Source organism: Myotis lucifugus, unplaced genomic scaffold (assembly GCF_000147115.1).
Source record: "Myotis lucifugus unplaced genomic scaffold, Myoluc2.0 scaffold_1188, whole genome shotgun sequence".
Classification (NCBI taxonomy): domain Eukaryota; kingdom Metazoa; phylum Chordata; class Mammalia; order Chiroptera; family Vespertilionidae; genus Myotis; species Myotis lucifugus.
In genome coordinates this window covers 2,957-21,650 of record NW_005872236.1, presented here as the reverse complement: position 1 = coordinate 21,650, position 18,694 = coordinate 2,957, and the positions used below count along the sequence as shown (strand labels likewise).

At 44.7% G+C, this 18,694-nt stretch overlaps 2 protein-coding genes across 2 annotated transcripts in view; one reads left to right on the top strand and one right to left on the bottom strand.

The window, feature by feature from the left end:
* PDGFRL (platelet derived growth factor receptor like) overlaps positions 1–1,402 on the top strand; it is a 33,922-nt gene extending 32,520 nt beyond the window's left edge. Inside the window, exon 6 of the mRNA XM_023748190.1 lies at positions 876–1,402. Within this exon, the coding sequence (XP_023603958.1) occupies positions 876–1,064 (189 nt within the window). The 3' untranslated portion in view covers positions 1,065–1,402. The remainder of the gene's footprint in view (positions 1–875) is intronic.
* A 569-nt stretch (positions 1,403–1,971) lies between these two features.
* On the bottom strand, positions 1,972–11,565 carry LOC102418744 (microtubule-associated tumor suppressor 1 homolog; the record flags this gene model as incomplete). Its single annotated transcript, XM_006107432.2, has 7 exons — positions 1,972–4,254; positions 5,014–5,111; positions 6,782–6,898; positions 8,653–8,748; positions 8,897–8,970; positions 10,217–10,322; positions 11,305–11,565. Coding segments are annotated over 7 exons (966 nt in total), but the record flags the coding sequence as incomplete, so codon positions are not given.
* Between the last annotated feature and the right edge of the window lie 7,129 nt (positions 11,566–18,694).

Here is an 18,694-nt window from a genome sequence, read left to right as displayed (position 1 = left end):
CTTCCAAATCTGAACAATTGGGAGCTTTTATTCACTTGTATGGGGAGTGCTCTGGGCTCTTTTTGACCAGAAATTCTGTAAATAAGAACCAGTGAGTGAGAGGGTGAACGTGGGCAATGTAGGGAAGTGTGGAAAATTTTATCTACGTCTTTTTGAGTAATTCCAGGGCTACCTCCTTGGAGTTCCAAAAGAATCAATCTTATATTCAGTAGAAATTTACTAAAGAGCCCAGCCGCGCCGAAACCGGTTTGGCTCAGTGGATAGAGCGTCGGCCTGCAGACTGAAAGGTCCCAGGTTCGATTCTGGTCAAGGGCATGTACCTGGGTTGTGGGCACATCCCCAGTAGGAGATGTGCAGGGGGCAGCTGATCGATGTTTCTCTCTCATCGATGTTTCTAACTCTCTATCTCTCTCCCTTCCTCTCTGCAAAAAATCAATAAAATATATTTAAAAAAAAAAAAAAAGAGCCCAGCCGGCATGGTTGAGTGTCCATCTATGAACCAGGAAGTCATGGTTCGATTCCCGGTCAGGGCACATGCCCTGGTTGTGGGCTCGATCCCCTGCGTGGGGTGTGCAGGAGGCAGCTGATCAGTGTTTATGTTTCTATATCTCTTTCCCTTTCCCCTCCTTTCTGAAATAAATGCAATATATTTTTTAAAAATTTACTTTAAAAAAGGGCAGAGGGAGTCCAACAGCATAATGAAATCCCAGACTGTGCTTTGAAAAACATGCCGCTGAAAATGATTACACAGTGCGGAAGCACCCATGGGCCTTTGCAGACCGGTGTTTTCTGAGCATGGCTCCGTGTTGAGTGGCTGGGACCTGTTTATAGCCGCGTGTCCTCCTTGCTTCATCCCTGTGGGTGTCGTTACACAGGATGAAAGGCCCGTGACGATCCAGGACACCTGGAGGCTGATCCACAGAGGCCTGGGCCACACCACCAGGATCTCCCAGAGCGTCGTGACGGTGGAAGACTTTGAGACCATTGACGCAGGATATTACATTTGCACGGCCCAGAATCTCCAAGGACAGACCACAGTAGCTACCACTGTTGAGTTTTCCTGACTTGGAAAACGAAGTGCAATGGACTGACGGGAAGCCCACGTGTGCACACCACCAGCTCGGGCGTCCTTGTGACTCGGGCTTTGCCAGAGGCTGATGTCCAGCGCCAAACCCCAGTCCCTGCCTCGTGAGTAAGACCCAGACATCCAAACACACAGGAAGTCGCCCGGTCTAATAATAGACGTGTTAACTCCTCGGACAGAAAGCATGTCTTCTGATTGCTTACCTACGTATATGCGTTTCTGGTTTTTATACTTAGAGAGCATATATGTGAACAACTCTATATAATCATCTCTATTAAATGATCAAGTTTTTGTAAAATAAATTTAAAACTGGCCTAAGTGCTCGTGTTTTAGGTTGGCAGAAGGACTCGTTGGTAGTGATGTTTGGGTTAACCTTAATTTCCATTTGATTTTAATCGCAATACATGAGCATCTAAATATGTAGTAACTATATATGGACTATGATATGAAAGTATCCAAAAAAATCATAGAAACTTGCTTTTTATTAAAAAAAAAAGGCTGCACTCAGAAGTAACTAGTTCTAGATTAGTACATTCAGAAAAATTTACAGCATGTGTGTTTAAAAGTTTAATTTTCAATATAAAATAGGTATGCAGATCAAGGAAAATTCAACTTCATTTAGACCTTTTGTAGCATCTGCAAAAAAATATTTAGACCATAGTTTTCTTACCTTAAAGAGCGGAAATTGTTAAAACCAAAGAGAAGCTTCATTCTAAGCTTAGCTCTGTGAGCCAAATTTCAGCCCACGGCCTGTTTGGTGGTTGCGTTGGAAATTCCTGGGAAAGGGCTGAGGAGGGGTTGCGTTGGAAACGCCTGGGCTGTGAGAAGGGCTGTGAGCTGGGTAGCCCCTGGGAGAGGGAAGTATGTCACAGGTTGCACTTCTTATATTAAATATTCCAGCATTGTTTATTTAATCAGGGTAAAAATACACTTTGCATCATTACAAACTGGGCACAATTACAGTTTTTACACATCCGTACACGGTACGACGTGCCAACATTGTACATCCCACATGAAACATTTGGTTTGAAAACAATCTTCAGGTTCTCCATGTTGTTTCCTACCTTCCCTCCAGTTGTCTCTGAAGACACTTTATACTAACTGTGTAAGATTGATTTCCCCGGACACCTAAAGGGTATGGAGGAGAGCAGGGATCAGCACGAGATTTACCATGCGCGGGCACGGGTGGCAAATCCAACCTCGGCTAATGACACTGAGCACAACTGGAAAGGGTAAGCAGAGAGAGATCTCGGAAGGTGGCAGCGGGCCTATTCCCGTTCATCAGAAGCACACACGGAAGGTAACATACACACTACACTAGTGAAGCTTAGACTTCAGACACAACCACTAATAATTAAAAAGAAAACACCATGCATCATGAATATTAATTTGCTATGTAATGTACATGTAATGATGACTCAAAGACCCCCCTCTAGTATCCTGAACCTGTTCTTATCATGGGTCTATTTGTCCAGCCATCAAACGTCAGCGATGCAGATTAGTAAATACTGACATCACCATGTTGACACATGCAAGGGGGGCAGGGTGGGGGAAGCCACAGTGCTTCCTCCCCCCTCCCCCAAAGTATGAGAACTGGGGGAGGTAATACGTGAAGTTTGGAAGAGAAACTGAAATGCAACCTGGAGGAGAGTCCTACGAGTAGGAAAAGCCACATTTTCTACTCGGAAGCTGGCCATTCTACCTCCCCAAAGACAGACGGGTTCCTCAAAGGGTACATGGGAACTTGGCGTTATCTTCTATGAAATGCTGCATCGTTGGTTTCATCAAGGTACTCCTGTTCATCGATAAACATGAGCCAATGACTCTCTCGTTCTTTATTCCTTCTAGGGTTTCCCAAAACTTGTACTCTCAGGTCCAGGCTGTGGCTTATTTGGAGCGTGGTGTCAGCACCTTGAGGATGAGCTGGCTCTGGAAAAGCATATGCCACTATCCTTGTCCCAGAGAACAATAGGAAGGAGGTAGGAGGGTTGCCTTTGTGGCTCTGGCTGGGGGAAGGAAGGAAAGGGAGGAGGCGAGGATCAGGGGAGAAGACAATAGTTGACATCAGTGAGGACAGCTTAGGTCACGGTAAACATAAGGCAGGAGCAATCCACTGCTGCCGCCCCTTTTCTTTATACAGAATTTTAGAAAAATTTGGGTTTTACATTTGCTCGTAGCCTGAGAAAATGGATCGTAGTAAAATGTTAGGTTCACATGGGAACGTTAAAAGTCTACAGAAAAAAACACACAAACTTGTTAATTTTAACCGACATGGCTGAACACTGAAAGAATGCCAAGAAACTTCCAAAGGATACAGACACTGCACAGACACGGACCAGTCGGAACGCTTCCTGTCACTCCCCACCCCACCCCGTGTCAAAGGGTGGAGCGGAGTGGGTGGCAGAGAGCGTCATCATTCAAGCAACGATTGCTCTTCCTTCTATGGCTTTTTGCAGAGATGCATACACTGACTTAGCTGATTAGTACAGACCCGGAAATACGCAGCTTTTGACTTGCAGAACACAGCAAAGGAGGCAGCATCAGACACAGGACACTCGCTACATCCCTTTTATTCACACGTCCCCCAAATAAAAATCACAAGAAGGTGCCTGTGGCGAAGAACATTATAAAGGTTATAAATCTTTATCTTAAGAGGCCCCTGAGAGTTTTTCCCCTTATGCTTACGTGGAAAAGGCAATGTTCTTTAAGTGCTTTGTGCAAATGTCCGTGCAGATCGATTCTGAAATCCTTTGGGGAGGAGTCCCTTGGCCAGAGAGCCACGTGTTCCCCCTGAGCGCCGGTCTCGCAGGGAGCCGATGCAGGGGGTCAAGACTTTCCAGTTCTAGGGCGGTAATGACACGTCGGCCCACGTGGCTCTTGATCCCTGGACCACGGTGAGGGTCAGCCCTGCGGACCTGTGACGGTGCTCTCTGACAGTCTCCCGCGTGCAGAAGTGTCATCTGGGCGACACGCTGGGGCTGGGGAAGGAGCCGGAATTGCGCGGCGACTGGAAGGGGATGGCGGGGGACGTGGGGGACCTGTCGGAGCCGCACAGGTCCCCGTTGTGCAGCTTCCACAGCAGCTCCTCGTTCTCCATGGACAGGCGCTTGTTGACTTTCGACTCCTTCTCCAGCCACTCCTGCAGGGTGGCCTGCTCGTTGGACAGTTGCCTTAAAGACAAAAAAAAAAAAAAAAGCCAGAAACCACATGGGTCTTTATTTTTATTGATTTCAGAGAGGAAGGGAGAGAGAGAGAAATATCAATGATGAGAGTCATTGATCGGCTGCCTCCTGCACGCCCCCTATGGGGGATCAGCTTGCAACCTAGGCATGTGCCCTGACCAGGACTCAAACCATGACCTCCTGACTCATAGGTCAATGCTCAACCACAGAGCCACACCCAGCTGAGCATGGATCTGAATTTCTAAAAAATGTACTTGAAAAAGAATGTTCTTGCCTTTTTAAATTTGAGAGTCCAGAAAATGACCCCTTTGAAATAATAAAAGGCAGTCCTGCCCAGGGCTACTGGCTGCCTAAGAAACCCAGGAAGTGGGAGCCAAAGAGAAAGCTGCTCTTTGGGGCCAATGTCACAGGAGGCTCCGTGACGCTCCCACAGATCATCTGAATGCCACGTGATTGTCCTGTGTGGGGCGGTTCCCCATTGGGTCCTGTGATGCTCTCTCTCTGAAGGCATCTCAGCGTCACTAAGCCAGGGGCTCTGGGGGGAGGCCTGCTTAGGTCTCAGCGCCCTGCCCAGGCCCCGACGGTCAGGCCATGAAGTGCCACCATCACGCTTCCCAGGTAGAAACCAGCACCTGCTCTACCACCCACTGCAATCCTGCTCCCAGGAGGCGCCTGGGCGGGTGTGAGGTCCAGTGACACTAAACGTAGGAGGAGGAGATGGGAAAAACTGGACGGTTTTCTCTTTACCTTGAAATTGCAATGTGTTTGTCTATCCGAGCTTTTAACTCCTCGTTCTCCTGCTGACATCGCTTCAGTTTGTCGACCAGCGCTGTGTTGTTGTCCTCCTGGGGGCGAACAAGCATGCCAACGGTTAGACATCAAAAACAGGGAAACAAAGCCCTCGTTTCCTACGGCACGTTCCTGACACCAGCACACGCTGGAGAGATCCAATTGAGGCAAGTTTAAATATAGTGAAATACCTATCCATGGACATTGCAAAACAGAGTCTGCAGCAGCAAAGCAGAGCATCTAGGTCAAGCATGTCAAACTCCCGGCTGGCGGGAGTCATAAATGAGGCATGCGGCCCACCGGCCCCGAGTCTGACATGCTTGATCTAGGGGGTTTTGTTGTTGTTGTTGTTTTTAAATGCGTTGTCAGATTTCAAGAACCACTTGAACAATGAACACAAGGGGGTGACTGAGTTAGTCTGTGTCACGCCATTTTAGAGGTTCCTCCCAACCCCTCCGAGAACTGGGGTCGTCGTACCTCTTGGGTTCAAGGTGGGAAAACAAAAGCAGCAGCCAGACATAGGCCGGCATTTATCAAGGGCACCAGCCCTTCTTATGGTCCGTCTTGCAAAAAATACATTCCCACGTTTGATGAAAACTCTAAGGCCAACAGCAGGTCACCGCTCTGGGTGATGTTTGATGTGGCCTTAAACACGGTTTCCTCTTCAGCATCCATTTACCTCTCAGTAGCCCCACAAAGCAGCAATTTACAAAACGAGCGTCCAATGAGAGAAACGCCAGCACAGAGAGCCTCCCCCCCACCCCCACCCCCAGTTCAGGTGAAGGCACATTTGGCCTCCTTGCTGGCCTGCCCAGGCTCAATTTCAAGGAAGACACATTGATCGGCTGGGAGGTTAAGGGATAAAATCCCAGAAGACATTTAACATGCTGGGGAGCTGATTACCTCCCAGAGCGCTTTCTAAAGGTAAGATTGTATTACTTGCTTAGGAGATGACATCACGGCTCTGTCACAGTTAATTCTAAGTCCCTGTCATCGTACCGTACGACTACTCTACTTTGATTGTGGCTCTGAGTGTGGGATCCTATTGTTCTCAACATATCATATTATCCAGAAAATGCTCCGGACAAGTCAGTCAAATGAAATACCGTCCTACAAACGAGACTAGAATGTCAGAAAAGGGGGCCTCGGAGCATCAGTTCTCTGCCCGAGAGCCACAAACTAAATTCCACTCACAGCCTCCATAGTGCGTGTTATTTATCCCACTGGATTCGTTTTACTAAAGCACAGTCTTGAGCCCATTCTAATTCACAAGAAGCACGACGAAGAACTTCGGTAGCCAGACTCAACTGCTCCACTGTGACTAATTCCCATGTCTAGCTCTCTGGGGCACCCGAAACCTGCCCAGAGTAGGAGAAACATCAAAGTACTGATTGGACATGATTTGAAAACTCCTCCCACGCAGGACAAGATGCACAGACCCCTGGAAGGGGAGCCGGTTCCATAGGTGTGGGTTTCCCAAGGACCCCCTGCTGCTTTACCTGTTCCTTGGTGGGGGAGGGGGGGGCGGGGGGGGCGTGTGTTGCCGAAGGCAGCAATGGCCAGCTTGGAGCAAGCACAGAAAGGGAAACGGAACCTAACCTCTTTTGCCTGTGCTATATTTTCAAATAGCTTCAGGAGCAGTTATAACAACCCCCGGTTCTAGGTCACAGCTGGTTCCCGCTTCCCAGACGCCAGTCCCTTGGGGGAGGCGCCGACAGAAACGTACCAGCTTCTCCATTTTCATCAGCTTCACGTCCTGCTGGTGCAGCTTCTCGTTCTTGATCTCCAGCACGGCCTTCAGGCTCTCCAGCTCCTGCTCCAGGTACATGATCTGAGGGTTTTTCTGCGAAAGACACAGCAGGTCATGAAATGCAATCCCACATTCTTAATTAAAAAAAAAAATCTCTGATTAGACAGGAATTAGACAAAGTGGCAGGAAGCTTCTACCTCCTTACCGTGGTTTCAAAGAAAAAAGGTGAAAGGAATGGTTAGGATAACGTTAACCTCAAAGTCGCCGGTTCTAAGGATGACATAAAACATTTCATATCTGAAACCAAGGTTTCACGAACTTATCAGCAACTTAACGTGGAGAAGGTATTGGCAGCACCAAGTGTTTTATCGGAAGTAGGAGCAAAACTATTGCTTAACAATAGAAAACAGAATTCTGACCAGAAACGGGGTGTCTCCAAGCCTACCGCTGGTGTTTGGGGGGAGGAAAGGGAACAACAGTTCTCTCTCACCAAGGTCAGCCCCTGCCCAGGAATGAAAAGATGGTGCATACTCAGGGCTCTCTGGAAAACCACAGAGATGATGGTACTGTCCTGCGTCTTTTGGGTTTTTAGTGAGATGGGACTGCGCTGGCCTAGCCGTCCTAGGGCAGGCGTGACACCCTGTCATTTTATTTTGTGACACCCCAACACCGACGCGGCATATAGCACAGGTACTACCCAAAGTCTATCAAATAAACGCTACGAAAGGGGAGATGCCTTCTTAGAGCCCAACTCCAGGGGAGATGCCCGACTCCTTGCTTTACTTATGGAAATTCAAGTGAACCGTCCAAAACATATGACACAGATGGACAGTGGGAGACACCCCCCGCCAGGGACTTCCTGAGCTGGCGGCAGAGTTCAGTGGCTAAAAGCTCTGCTTCCAGCCTCAGGGCAGCAGGCTATGAACAGTGGTTCTCAAAACACAAGCGGTAAACTTTTTTTTTTCTCCAAAAAAACGGAGTGAGGCAGGGGAGTGAGGGTACAAGCTACAAGAGCAAGTTGAGCTTACAAGAGAAAAAAGTGTTGTACTTATCAAAAGGGAGGAGCAATCATACAAGGAAATACTGTTCGGCCAAGGAAAGGCATGAAGTCCCTATACCTGCTGTAACACGCATGGACGCCAAGAACGGACGCTCCGTGGAAGAAGCCAGACGCAGGAGGCCACAGACACGATTCCGCTTAAATGAAGAGGCAAAGCCACACAGACAGGAAGTAGCCTGGTGACCCCCTGGGGCTTTGTGGGGGGAGAGGGGCTGACTGCTAATGAGTACAAGGTTCTTTAGGGCTGATACAAATGTTCTGGAATTACATACTGGGGACCAACACACAACTCTGTGAATATACTAAAAACCACCGAATTGCACATTTTATAAGGTATATAAATTATATCTCAATATAGCAGTCAGTTAAAAAAAAAAAAAGTGAAGACTTCAAACAAACGCCTGCCCCTAAACTGATACTTTTCTTGTCTTCCTGTAGGTATTAGCTTAGACCACTTGCAATATATAGGGTATCCCCCCCAAATGTATACACACTTTAACAGCTGGTAGCTGTTAAATGAAAAGGAAATGTATTTTAATAAACACGACGTACACATTTGGGGAGGACACCCTGTCTACTGGGCTTCATCTGCATGCCAGTGTTTAAGATTCTAAAAACACACCACTATACACAGAAGCCGTTCAATACAGTTTAAACAGCACAGCTCAAGAGCTGAGAGGGCTCCAGACGCTGCTGTTTCTCTGCTGCTGAACATAACTGGACTTGAAAAGGCGGCTAAGGAGGAGGAGAGGAGAACTCAGTAGTGATGGAGGATCACGCGACTTACTAAATTCGCTTTCTCTCTTGAGAGTCTTTTTTGTTCTTCTGATTTCAGCTTTTCATTTAAAGCCTCATTTTCACTCTTCAGATCAGTGATTTGTTTCTAAAACACAAATAATGAAATGTGGACATGAGTCGGCACGCCGACACCAGAAACACAGCAGAATGTGCGCAAAAACATACCCAAACCCACATACCTCCAAGCTCAAGAACTACTACTATTATTATTTTTTGTATTGAGATGTACCCACCTCTAGGGATTCCTGCTTCTCAGAAAGCAAATCCTCAAGTGATTTCTTTTCTAATTCATGGCTTTTCTTGATTTCTGGAAAGAAGTGGTATATTTTAATGTCTTATGAGGTCACTGTGTTCTGTAGTTGTTAAGCACATATTCTCAAGAGTTGGTGACAAAGTAATATGGCTGCTGCCTCATATTTGTGCGATGCTTTCATATAAGTAACCTGTTCTCGGATCAGCCCTGTGAGGCGAGAAAGGCACATAGTCCCCGTTTATTACTGCGATCACTGAGGCCCACAGGGGCCAGGAGCGTATAGGGGACACAGAGCAGACTCGAACCCTGGCCTGCAGCCCCCCGCCCTGGAGCTCCTGTGTTCTCCATTTGCATGTCATGAACCAAACAGAAATCTAAACTTAAACCCATTTCTAGGAGGAAGGAAGGAAAACTATGTTTACTAAATGTCTACCCTGGGCCGGTCACTTTTACATGTTATCATCTGGGACTTCACACAACAACTCTGTTTTCTAAATTTTTTAAATGTTTTTATTGACTTCAGAGAGAGGAAGGGAGAGAGAGAGAGAGAAACATCGATGATGAGAGAGAATCACTGATCGGCTGCCTCTTGCACGCCCCCTACTGGGAGTCGAGACTGCAACCCGAGTGTGTGCCCTGACTGGGAATCGAACTGTGACCTCCTGGTTCAGGGGTCAATGCTCAGCCAGTGAGCCACACCGGCCGGCTGTACTTCCTGATGAAAAAGGCCTTTGCTGAAGGTCACGCAGCCAGTCCTTACCACCCATCCACACGCTGCTCTGTAGGATACAATGAGTTTAGTGTAACAACTTGGGCTACACGGCCAACTATGTTCTGAAAGAAACAGCTTCTTTTTCTTTTCCTTCCACTTGAACCCTCCCAATCGTGGTGACATAATAAAGATTCTTCATTCAACAAGAGCCATCTCCCTTTTCACCGGATGTCGGTGTGGAGGTGTGCTGGTGAGCAAGAGTGCTCAGCATGGACCCCATACCACGGCCAGGATACAAACTCACACCTCCATGTCCCAGAACTTAAGGGGGTCAAATACGACGTTCCTAAAAGACCTTTACGTTCTTTAAAAGCTTGCCTACTTCCTAAAATGCTGTCATTTATAACAAACTATTATTTGCACCCTTAGGGGATAGGACATGGCTAACAATGAACAATGCAAAAAGAAGCCAAAACACCCCAAACTGCATTTTCTGGAGGAGGAAGTGATGAATCATGTCCGCTTTACAACGTATTATGCTGTTCCATTAGATCTTATTCTATTTAAACTGAAAACAAGCAATCTTGCCTGAAAGGGAGGTTTCATAGGCCTTCTTCAGTAATTCCACTTCGTCTGAGTGGCTAGCTTCAATTTCCAGCTTCGAGGTTTCATGGGCAGCACTTAAGTTGTCAAACTGTAAGAAAAAACACAACAAAACAACAGTTTACCAGTAGAATCAGAAGTCCTAAGTTGAACAGTAAGTAGTACCAGTAGGAATCTTGACACATAAACTTGAATTCAAGTTGAAGGCCTACCTAACGCATGTCAAGACCAACCCCATCTGAATTTGCCACTCCCAGGCCTTCACTCCATCCCACTCAGGATCAGATACACAGCTCGCCAGGGCGCACTGACGGACATGGTGAATCCATCACAAGGAATGAGGGGGTGTGTCCCGGTGACAGGACACTGGCTCCACCCCTGCCATGGTGGCCTCTATATCCTCAGTCCCTAGCGCATGGCGTATAGTAGGTACTCTAAATATTTGCTAAACGTTAAACAGATTTAAAAAGGGAACAAGGAAATTAAAGAGCAGCTTTTAATATACTAATAGGTGAAAATTATGGGTTATTAAACAAGGGCCATTTTTAAAAAAATAAAGAAATTCAACCCCAAATTTAGCAGCACAACAACAGAATGGTCACAAAGGGATTATTTCTAGGTAATAAGATAAAGGGTTGTTTTTAATTTTATCTTTTTCCTTCCCTTTTGCTCAACACATGTACACTGCTTTCATCATAAGAAAAAAATTAATTTAAAAACCCTTTTAGCCCTAGCTGGTTTGGCTCAGTGGATAGAGCGTCAGTCTGTGGACCGGAGGGTCCTAGGTTCAATTCCTGTCAAGGGCACATGCCTGGGTCACGGGCTCGATCCCCAGTAGGGGGCGTGCAGGAGACAGCCAATCAATGATTCCCTCTCATCACTGATGTTTCTCTCTCTCCCTCTCCCTTCCTCTCTAAAATCAATAAAAGTATATTTTAAAAAAACACCCTTTTCACATTTTTAAATAAATAAAAAGGATGTTCAACAAAGAGAAGTTCATAAAGGAAGTAGATCATCAAACAAATAAAATTCAAGTAAAGAGCCAAGGACACCCTGGTCCCTAACGCACAGACCTGCTCTTGCAGCTGAGTTTTGTACTTCTCTGCTTCTTCGATGTAAATGTTCTGGAGCTTCTCACACTCCTCGGTGTAGAACTCTTTGAGCCGATTCTCTAGCTCGGTGAGATCCGTCTGGTGCTGCTGGTTCAGCTTCTGGACAAATCCTTCATAAGCTGCTTGCAACTCATTCCTGGCTTTCTCTAATTTCTCACAGGCGGTCGAAGCAGTGACTGGAGATGAAAAAAGAGAAAGATGACATCTGACTTGTTCAAGGTCCTAAATTCGTAACATTCACACACAGCTGGGATATCTCAGTTCTTCGGTGACCAGATTTCAAACCTAATAGTACAGAATTAAACAGTGAAAAAGAACCAGGTTCCCAGTGAAGATCACCCTTTTCCATGGTGACCAATCAGTGCAGGGCCCATAGGGAGAGGAGGCTCTGATTGGCCAGGTGTCTCTGAGGGCAGCCAAGTAGGGAGAAGCTAAGACACAGAAGGGGCAGGGAAGACCAGAGAGAAGAACAAATGGATTTAGCTTGTACTTCATTCGAACTGATCGCAACTTATTTAAAAAATACAGCAATAAACAGCAAAATATTAGACTATATTGAAAACAAATCACCAGAGCATACAAACTTTAGGGAAAAACACATTTTAAAAGCTATATAACGTAATATGACAATAATAATAATAATATACTGAAAGGTTAATAGTTTTAAAAAGGCAAAGTAATTTGATAAACATAACTTAAAATCAGAACATCCTACTTTTCACCAGAATTACCAACAGTACATTGCAGAACTCACGCACAAATCCACACTCCCACTCACTGTATAAGCCTGGAAGATCTCATTTCTCAGAAAGTTTGACTTTGGACTTTTCCAGCCTTCCTTCACTGATGGTAAATACAGATAAGTGGGATAACAGAAAATGGGGACTGGTGAATGTGTTAAATTAATCCTTACCTCTCTTTTTGTAAGGAATATATATATATATTAGGAGTTATGGAAGGAAAATGATGGTTTTAGGGTAGAGAAAATGATAGTTTAGCCCATCCAAATGCTCATATCAGAACTAGAAAGCAGAAGAGCTTCTAGGCGGAAGCTCGCCACTGCCAGTGGGGTGAAGGGAGGACAGACAGACAGACAGACGGGAGGGGAGGGGAGTGGAGTGGAGGGGAGAAGCTGGGCCAGATGGGGAGCGGGTCTTTGCTGCTCTAGTACACAGCCCAGTGCACAGGCGCAGCCCCAGATGGTGACGTCAGCCCACAGCTGTGTCCGGACCTTTGCCCTGTTTACCCGCTGCTGCTGTGCTGTGGGGAGAACAGCTGGGCTGAGGGATCACTCACACAAAGGGCTTTATTTCTAATTCATTGGCCTGGGCTCCTGGGGAAACACTGATTTGGCATAAAGGCTCGAGAAAGACCTTTTTAAAGGAGACATGCACTGGAAGTTCTCAGGGCACTCCCAGTGTCCCTGTCACCCCAGGTGGTAGGCATGGCCTTGTCCTTGCACTTCCTACAGTTAAGGAGAGATTTCTCGTGTCCCCCCGCTTGCCGACTCCCATTCTCAGTCCTGCCCCTTCCTGGCTTCTTCCCCAGTCCCACTCGCTTCCAACCAACTAGTCAGACACCCAACAACGCCCCAATCAAACACGCAATGTTTCAGAATTTAGACTAATAAGCCAGGAGTCTTCCCACACTGTGAGGCGATACTTATCCAGAAGTTATTGGATAAATACAAAATCCACACAGTAACAAAGTAGTCCTTTGTCCTCATTTTTAAAACATCATTCCATGAGGTGATTTTTAAAAGCAAGTCTGATTAAGGACCTCGAAAGCCCACCGCCTGCAGAAGAGCGGAAGGATGACGACTTTCGTGCACAGACTGGAAAAGCCATCTCAGGCAATCTGCCCTGAAACGAGGAATACAGTTTTCAATAAGAAAAACAGACACCCCCTCATTTACAAGATTAGCCCTAAAACATGAGCAGTGTTGCCGATTAGAAGTCAACATTTCACCCGGGGAGAAACCAGGCCTGAGAATTCTAGGCCAACGACAAAAACAGGAAAAAAGTAGGGACACTCCCTGACAGTTTAAAACATCGATAACCGAGCAAGGAGCAGATATTTCAGAAGAAGTGGTGAAATGCTTGATACTTATTCTTTTCCACTAACTCTTTGGATGTCATCTAGAAAATGCCCAATGTCAGAGTCAAATATAATCTCTGGGAAATAGAATTGGACGTATCCCAGGTCCTTTAGCAGTCATCCCCAAGGAGAGGAAATGGAGCCATACTTAGTCCTGGCGGCTTTCCTAAGAGGGGGAGGTCGGGTTTTTATTATTTCCATTTTGTAGAGACTAATTTCCCTTTGGTAACTGATAAATGTGCTACGTGCAGAGAAAACCATTAGACAACCATGCTCCTAAATTTTAATATTCTTTTGAAATGATACTGAAATTTCTTAATTTTTATGTCTCAGTAGCATGCTTCATGAGACAACCACAAATATTTTAATTCTCAAGAATGCAAATACATGTCTTAATAGAAAAGAGGTAGAATTCTTAGGTTCACATCTCAGCCACACCATTTACCTGCTATGTGATTTGAGAAACTTACTTACGCTTGCTAAGTCTGCATTTCCTCATTTTAAATGGAGATAATATGTTAGTGCCTTCCCTGCAGAATTAAATAAGATAATACATGTGAAGCGCCGGGCCTGGTGCCTAACCAGAGTATGTATGTAATAGATGTTATTATTAACTAGAGGCCCAGCGCGCAAAATCGTATGCATGTAACAGATGTTCTTATGAATAGCCTTGCAAAAGGCCACCAATTCATCTGTGTTTGGAGAGCCCTCAAAGACATGCGTGGATTTCCATGGCAGAATCTGACAGTTAAAAAGAAGCACTGCTTGTCTAGCATTCAAAGAAGATAAATACACTCACACACACATCCATCAAATCTTCCCTTTCTGCTACTCCTGTTCTTGGCATTCTATGCAATAGAATGTTCCCAACTTTTAGGTGATTTTTTAATCTACATTGGACATAAAATATAAAAGGAAAAAGAAAATTGGGGAGGTCACAGGGAAGAGCCTGCAAATGTTTGTGATGCCATATAAGAGATTGTGAAAGAAAAGAAAAGACCAACTGGAAAATAAGATGACTTCACTCCCCAACTGTATGCACATGCTTTTTCTAGATGCTTCCAGCAGGCCTGCTGTGGATACCAGTGCTTCTCTGAGCAGAGATCCCCTTCTCTGCACCATCTACGAGGGAACTGAGATGCCGGTATCTAGCTCTGCTTGCCTGCTTTGGGCCTCTTTCTCAATCTCTCTCTGGCCACCTGGGATGTCAGACACCTGTTTTTAGTTCTGGCCACCTTTGCTATTTTCTTCGATAGTATACACTTCTTCAGATAAACATAGTTTGTTTGTTTTTTTAACTTTTAATTGTAGAATAATTTCATATTTGTAGAAAAGGTACAAAGAGAGTAGAGGGAGTTCCTATCGTCCCCAAGTATTAACATCTTGCATAACAGTTATCTTACTTCCCCTGTCCCCCTGCCCTAGAAGTACTAATGGGGACTCAACCTACTACCATAGGAGCGTGACTATTTCATAATATTATTCTATGAAGGGAAATCCAGTCATGACATACTTCCAGGGCAAGTGATTATGTTGGTTCCTCTCTTAAAAGGAAGTTTAATCTGTTTAAAATTGGAGATAGTAATATAACTGAACAAAGTAACCAAGAAGCCATTTTTTAAAAAGTAAATTGTTATTTTGTGGAGAGGCAGTAGCCTACAGAACAACAACAAAAGGGTAGGGACCCAGACTATCCTACAACAGTCATTCCCAACTTTCTTCATATCAATTTCCTGATATACAAGGTAGGCATAAATATCACCTGCTCAGAGCTTATAGTTTGGTTGAAGATAAAGTGAAATAGACGGCATTGTATTTTATAGAGTGAGCCTTCACAGACTGTCTGTGGAACAATCATTTACTCATAAGAGCCCCACATTTCACTTTCCAAGCGGTACTACTTTTTTATGTGACCTAGAAATTTGCAGGCCTGTGGTAGAGAAAGGTTTTTTTTACTAAATTTCAAAACTAGTTACAAATGGCTTCCTGATTGCCCTAGGGAATTATATGAATTGACACAAAGTGATTTCAAAGCCTTCCATTCATCATAACTTATCAGAAATGTACTTTCACAAAAAGCCTGCACTACCAAATCAATTCTCCCATAAATAATACAGCCTAACCTTTTTAAACTCAGCTCATACTTTACAAAGTACCCTCACATTTATTATTACAAATACTATAATAACTAACAGAGCTAAAAGAAAAAAATAAACAGTGATAGGATAATAGTTGGGGACTTTAATACCCCACTCTCAGCAACGGAAGGTCATCGAGACAGAGAATCAACGAGACAGCAGATTTAAACAGCACTACAGACCAAATGGACCAAATGGACCTAACGGACATAGAACACTCTACCCAACAGCAGCAGAACACACATTCTTGAGGACACACGAAGATTTTCTAGGCTAGACCATATGTCAGGTCAAAAAACTATTCATAGCAAATTCAAGAAGAATTAAATCAGACCAAGTATCTTCTCTGACCACAATGGCATGAAACTGGAAATTAACAACAAAAGGGAAACTGAAAAACTCATGAACACATGGAAATTAACACTCTCCTGAACAACCAATGGGTCAAAAGAGAAATTAAAGGGGAAGTGAGAAAGTTTATTGAGACCAATGAAAATGGAAATACAACAGGCCAGAACTTATGGGATGCAGCAAAACATTTCTAAGAGGGAAGTTCACAGCAATACAGACGCAAATAAAAACTCGACATCTATGCCTTAAGGAACTAGAAAAAGAACAAACTGAGCCCAAAGTTAGAGAAGAAAGGATATATGTTGAGTTAACACAATCGGTATTATATAAAACCTTATTTCACTAGAGATGGAACTGAAGAGTCTGGATGGGGTCTACAGCTCAATCCGCTCAGCCTTTTCCAATGCAGGTTCTACACCACAGAGCTGGAACCTTATCTGAGTGGCTCCTTGACCAGCCTGAGATGAGGAAGAGAAAAGTGAGTTCCTACATACAATGGACGCCTCAGGGTATTAGGGTTTAATTCTCTGCAGTGGTTCTCAACCTTCCTAATGCCGCGACCCTTTAATACAGTTCCTCATGATGTGGTGACCCCCAACCATAAAATTATTTTTGTTGCTACTTCATAACTGTAATGTTGCTACTGTTATGAATAGTAATGTAAATATCTGATATGCAGGATGTATTTAGGCGACCCCTGTGAAAGGGTCGTTCAACCGCCAAAGGGGTCGCGACCCACAGGTTGAGAACCGCTGCTCTAGCAAGAGCTAGAAAGACGGCCAGATAAGGCAGGTAGAAATGATCTTTTCTTTCTCCACACTGACTAGTCCTGGCAAATTCTTCCTCTACCTGAGATGATGATCTGGCCCAATCAGCCCATCTTAGAACACAGGTGCCGGCTGGGCATCCTCGGAGCCTCAGGTTCTCTTCCAATAAAAGGCTCTGCTGCTTTTCAGCTTACTCACCGGCCAGCAAAACAGATGCTCTCCTAACCACACCAACACACATTCCATGGACCAATGGAAACCTTTAGGATGTAAGTGCATTGGAGGCAAAAGTCTGACTCAATAACTGACACAACGCTCTCAGCCTCAGGCCTGAGAAAAATTAGTTCAAACTTCAAGCAAATCACATTTCCACCAAAAGACTAAATGTAACGTTAATAAAAAGGTGATTTTGAGCCAGGTATGATTCGGCCTCTCCTTCTCCCTGATGATTCATTTTTAGGGTGCAAGGTTCAAAGGGGCAGGTAAATGTTGCTGAAATGCATAAGCTTTGGAAAGCCCTGTACAAGAACGGACTCAGTTCAGGTAAAGCCATTTGGTATTGTTTACTCTCTTAGGTGCTTCCTTGAGTCTTATGTACTTTTCTACATAAAAGAAACAACATCCTGGACAGCGGGCGTGGTGCCAGGTGTAGTTCAGGGAGCACCCGCGCCAGGGTCACCTGCATGAGCATTAAAAGCAGATGCCTGGCCCTAACCGGTTTGGCTCAATGGATAGAGCATCGGCCTGCGGACTCAAGGGTCCCAGGTTCGATTCTGGTCAAGGGCATGTACCTTGGTTGCGGGCACATCCCCAGTGGGGAGTGTGCAGGAGGCAGCTGATCAATGTTTCTCTCTCATCGATGTTTCTAACTCTCTATCCCTCTCCCTTCCTCTCTGTAAAATATCAATAAAATATATTTAAAAAAAAAAAAAGCAGATGCCTGACTCCATCCAAACCTCCTGAAGTCAGGACCAGGACCCTGCATCTTAACCAGGTCTATTTTAGCACGAAATGAAGTTTGAGAACCACCGTTCTAGAGAGATGACATGAAATTAGGACAAAAACTGAACATGTCAAAACTGGACAAGGACAAGTTAGGACAAGGAAAAAAGATTCAATGGACTTTCAAAACAGATCCCCTTGGTAACATTATGCAAGGCGAAAGAATGCGGCCTCTTACCTATAAACACAACCAGCCCAAGTCTACGTTTAGGATAGAGAGACACAGATAGGAAAAGAATGAGCTCACTGGGAAGGTCTGGGGAGGGGACAGGAGTGGGGTGGAGGCTGTCAATGGGGGAGGGGGGGAGGGGAAGTAGGGAAGACATCTGTAATACTTGCAACAATAAAGATAAAATTTTTAAAAAAAGAATGCGCTAAGTTTGAGGTGGTATCAAGTCCATCTTCAATCATTTCAGTGGGATAAAGATTTATTTTTATGTACAACTGATTTTCATTATATTAGTAGGTATTTCCTTAGAGCCCATTTCAAAAATCACTTCTGGAATCCTGTAACCAAAGAGTGACTTAACTGTGACGAGTTTTAAAGCTACTTTAAGTACACAGCCTTGTTAGACCACAACTGAGCAGAGGAAGAAAGGCCACATCCCCAAGATGTGGAGTAGCCACGTTCACAGACACCAGCTAGGCGGGCATTAGATAAACTGTTTGCTACTTTTGGCAAAGCCATGTTAGATTTTCCTAGTAGGTAATAACAAGGCATATTTTAATCTAACAAGACTTCTTGAACTCTTCACTCAGATAAAAAGACCCCAAAAGTCGTTATCAGTGCAAACTAATGTGAATCTAAAATGATTTCCCAACGTTTAAAATACTGCCACCGTGCGTTCCCTGCTGCGAGTAACTGGAGTTTGGCAGTTGGTCATTCTGGGGTCTTACCAAGTGCTTTGCTTCTCTAATTTACTGACCTTAGGAAAGTTACTTAAATTTTAAGCCGCAATTTCATTTCTTTTTAAAAAATAAATAAATAAATAAAAA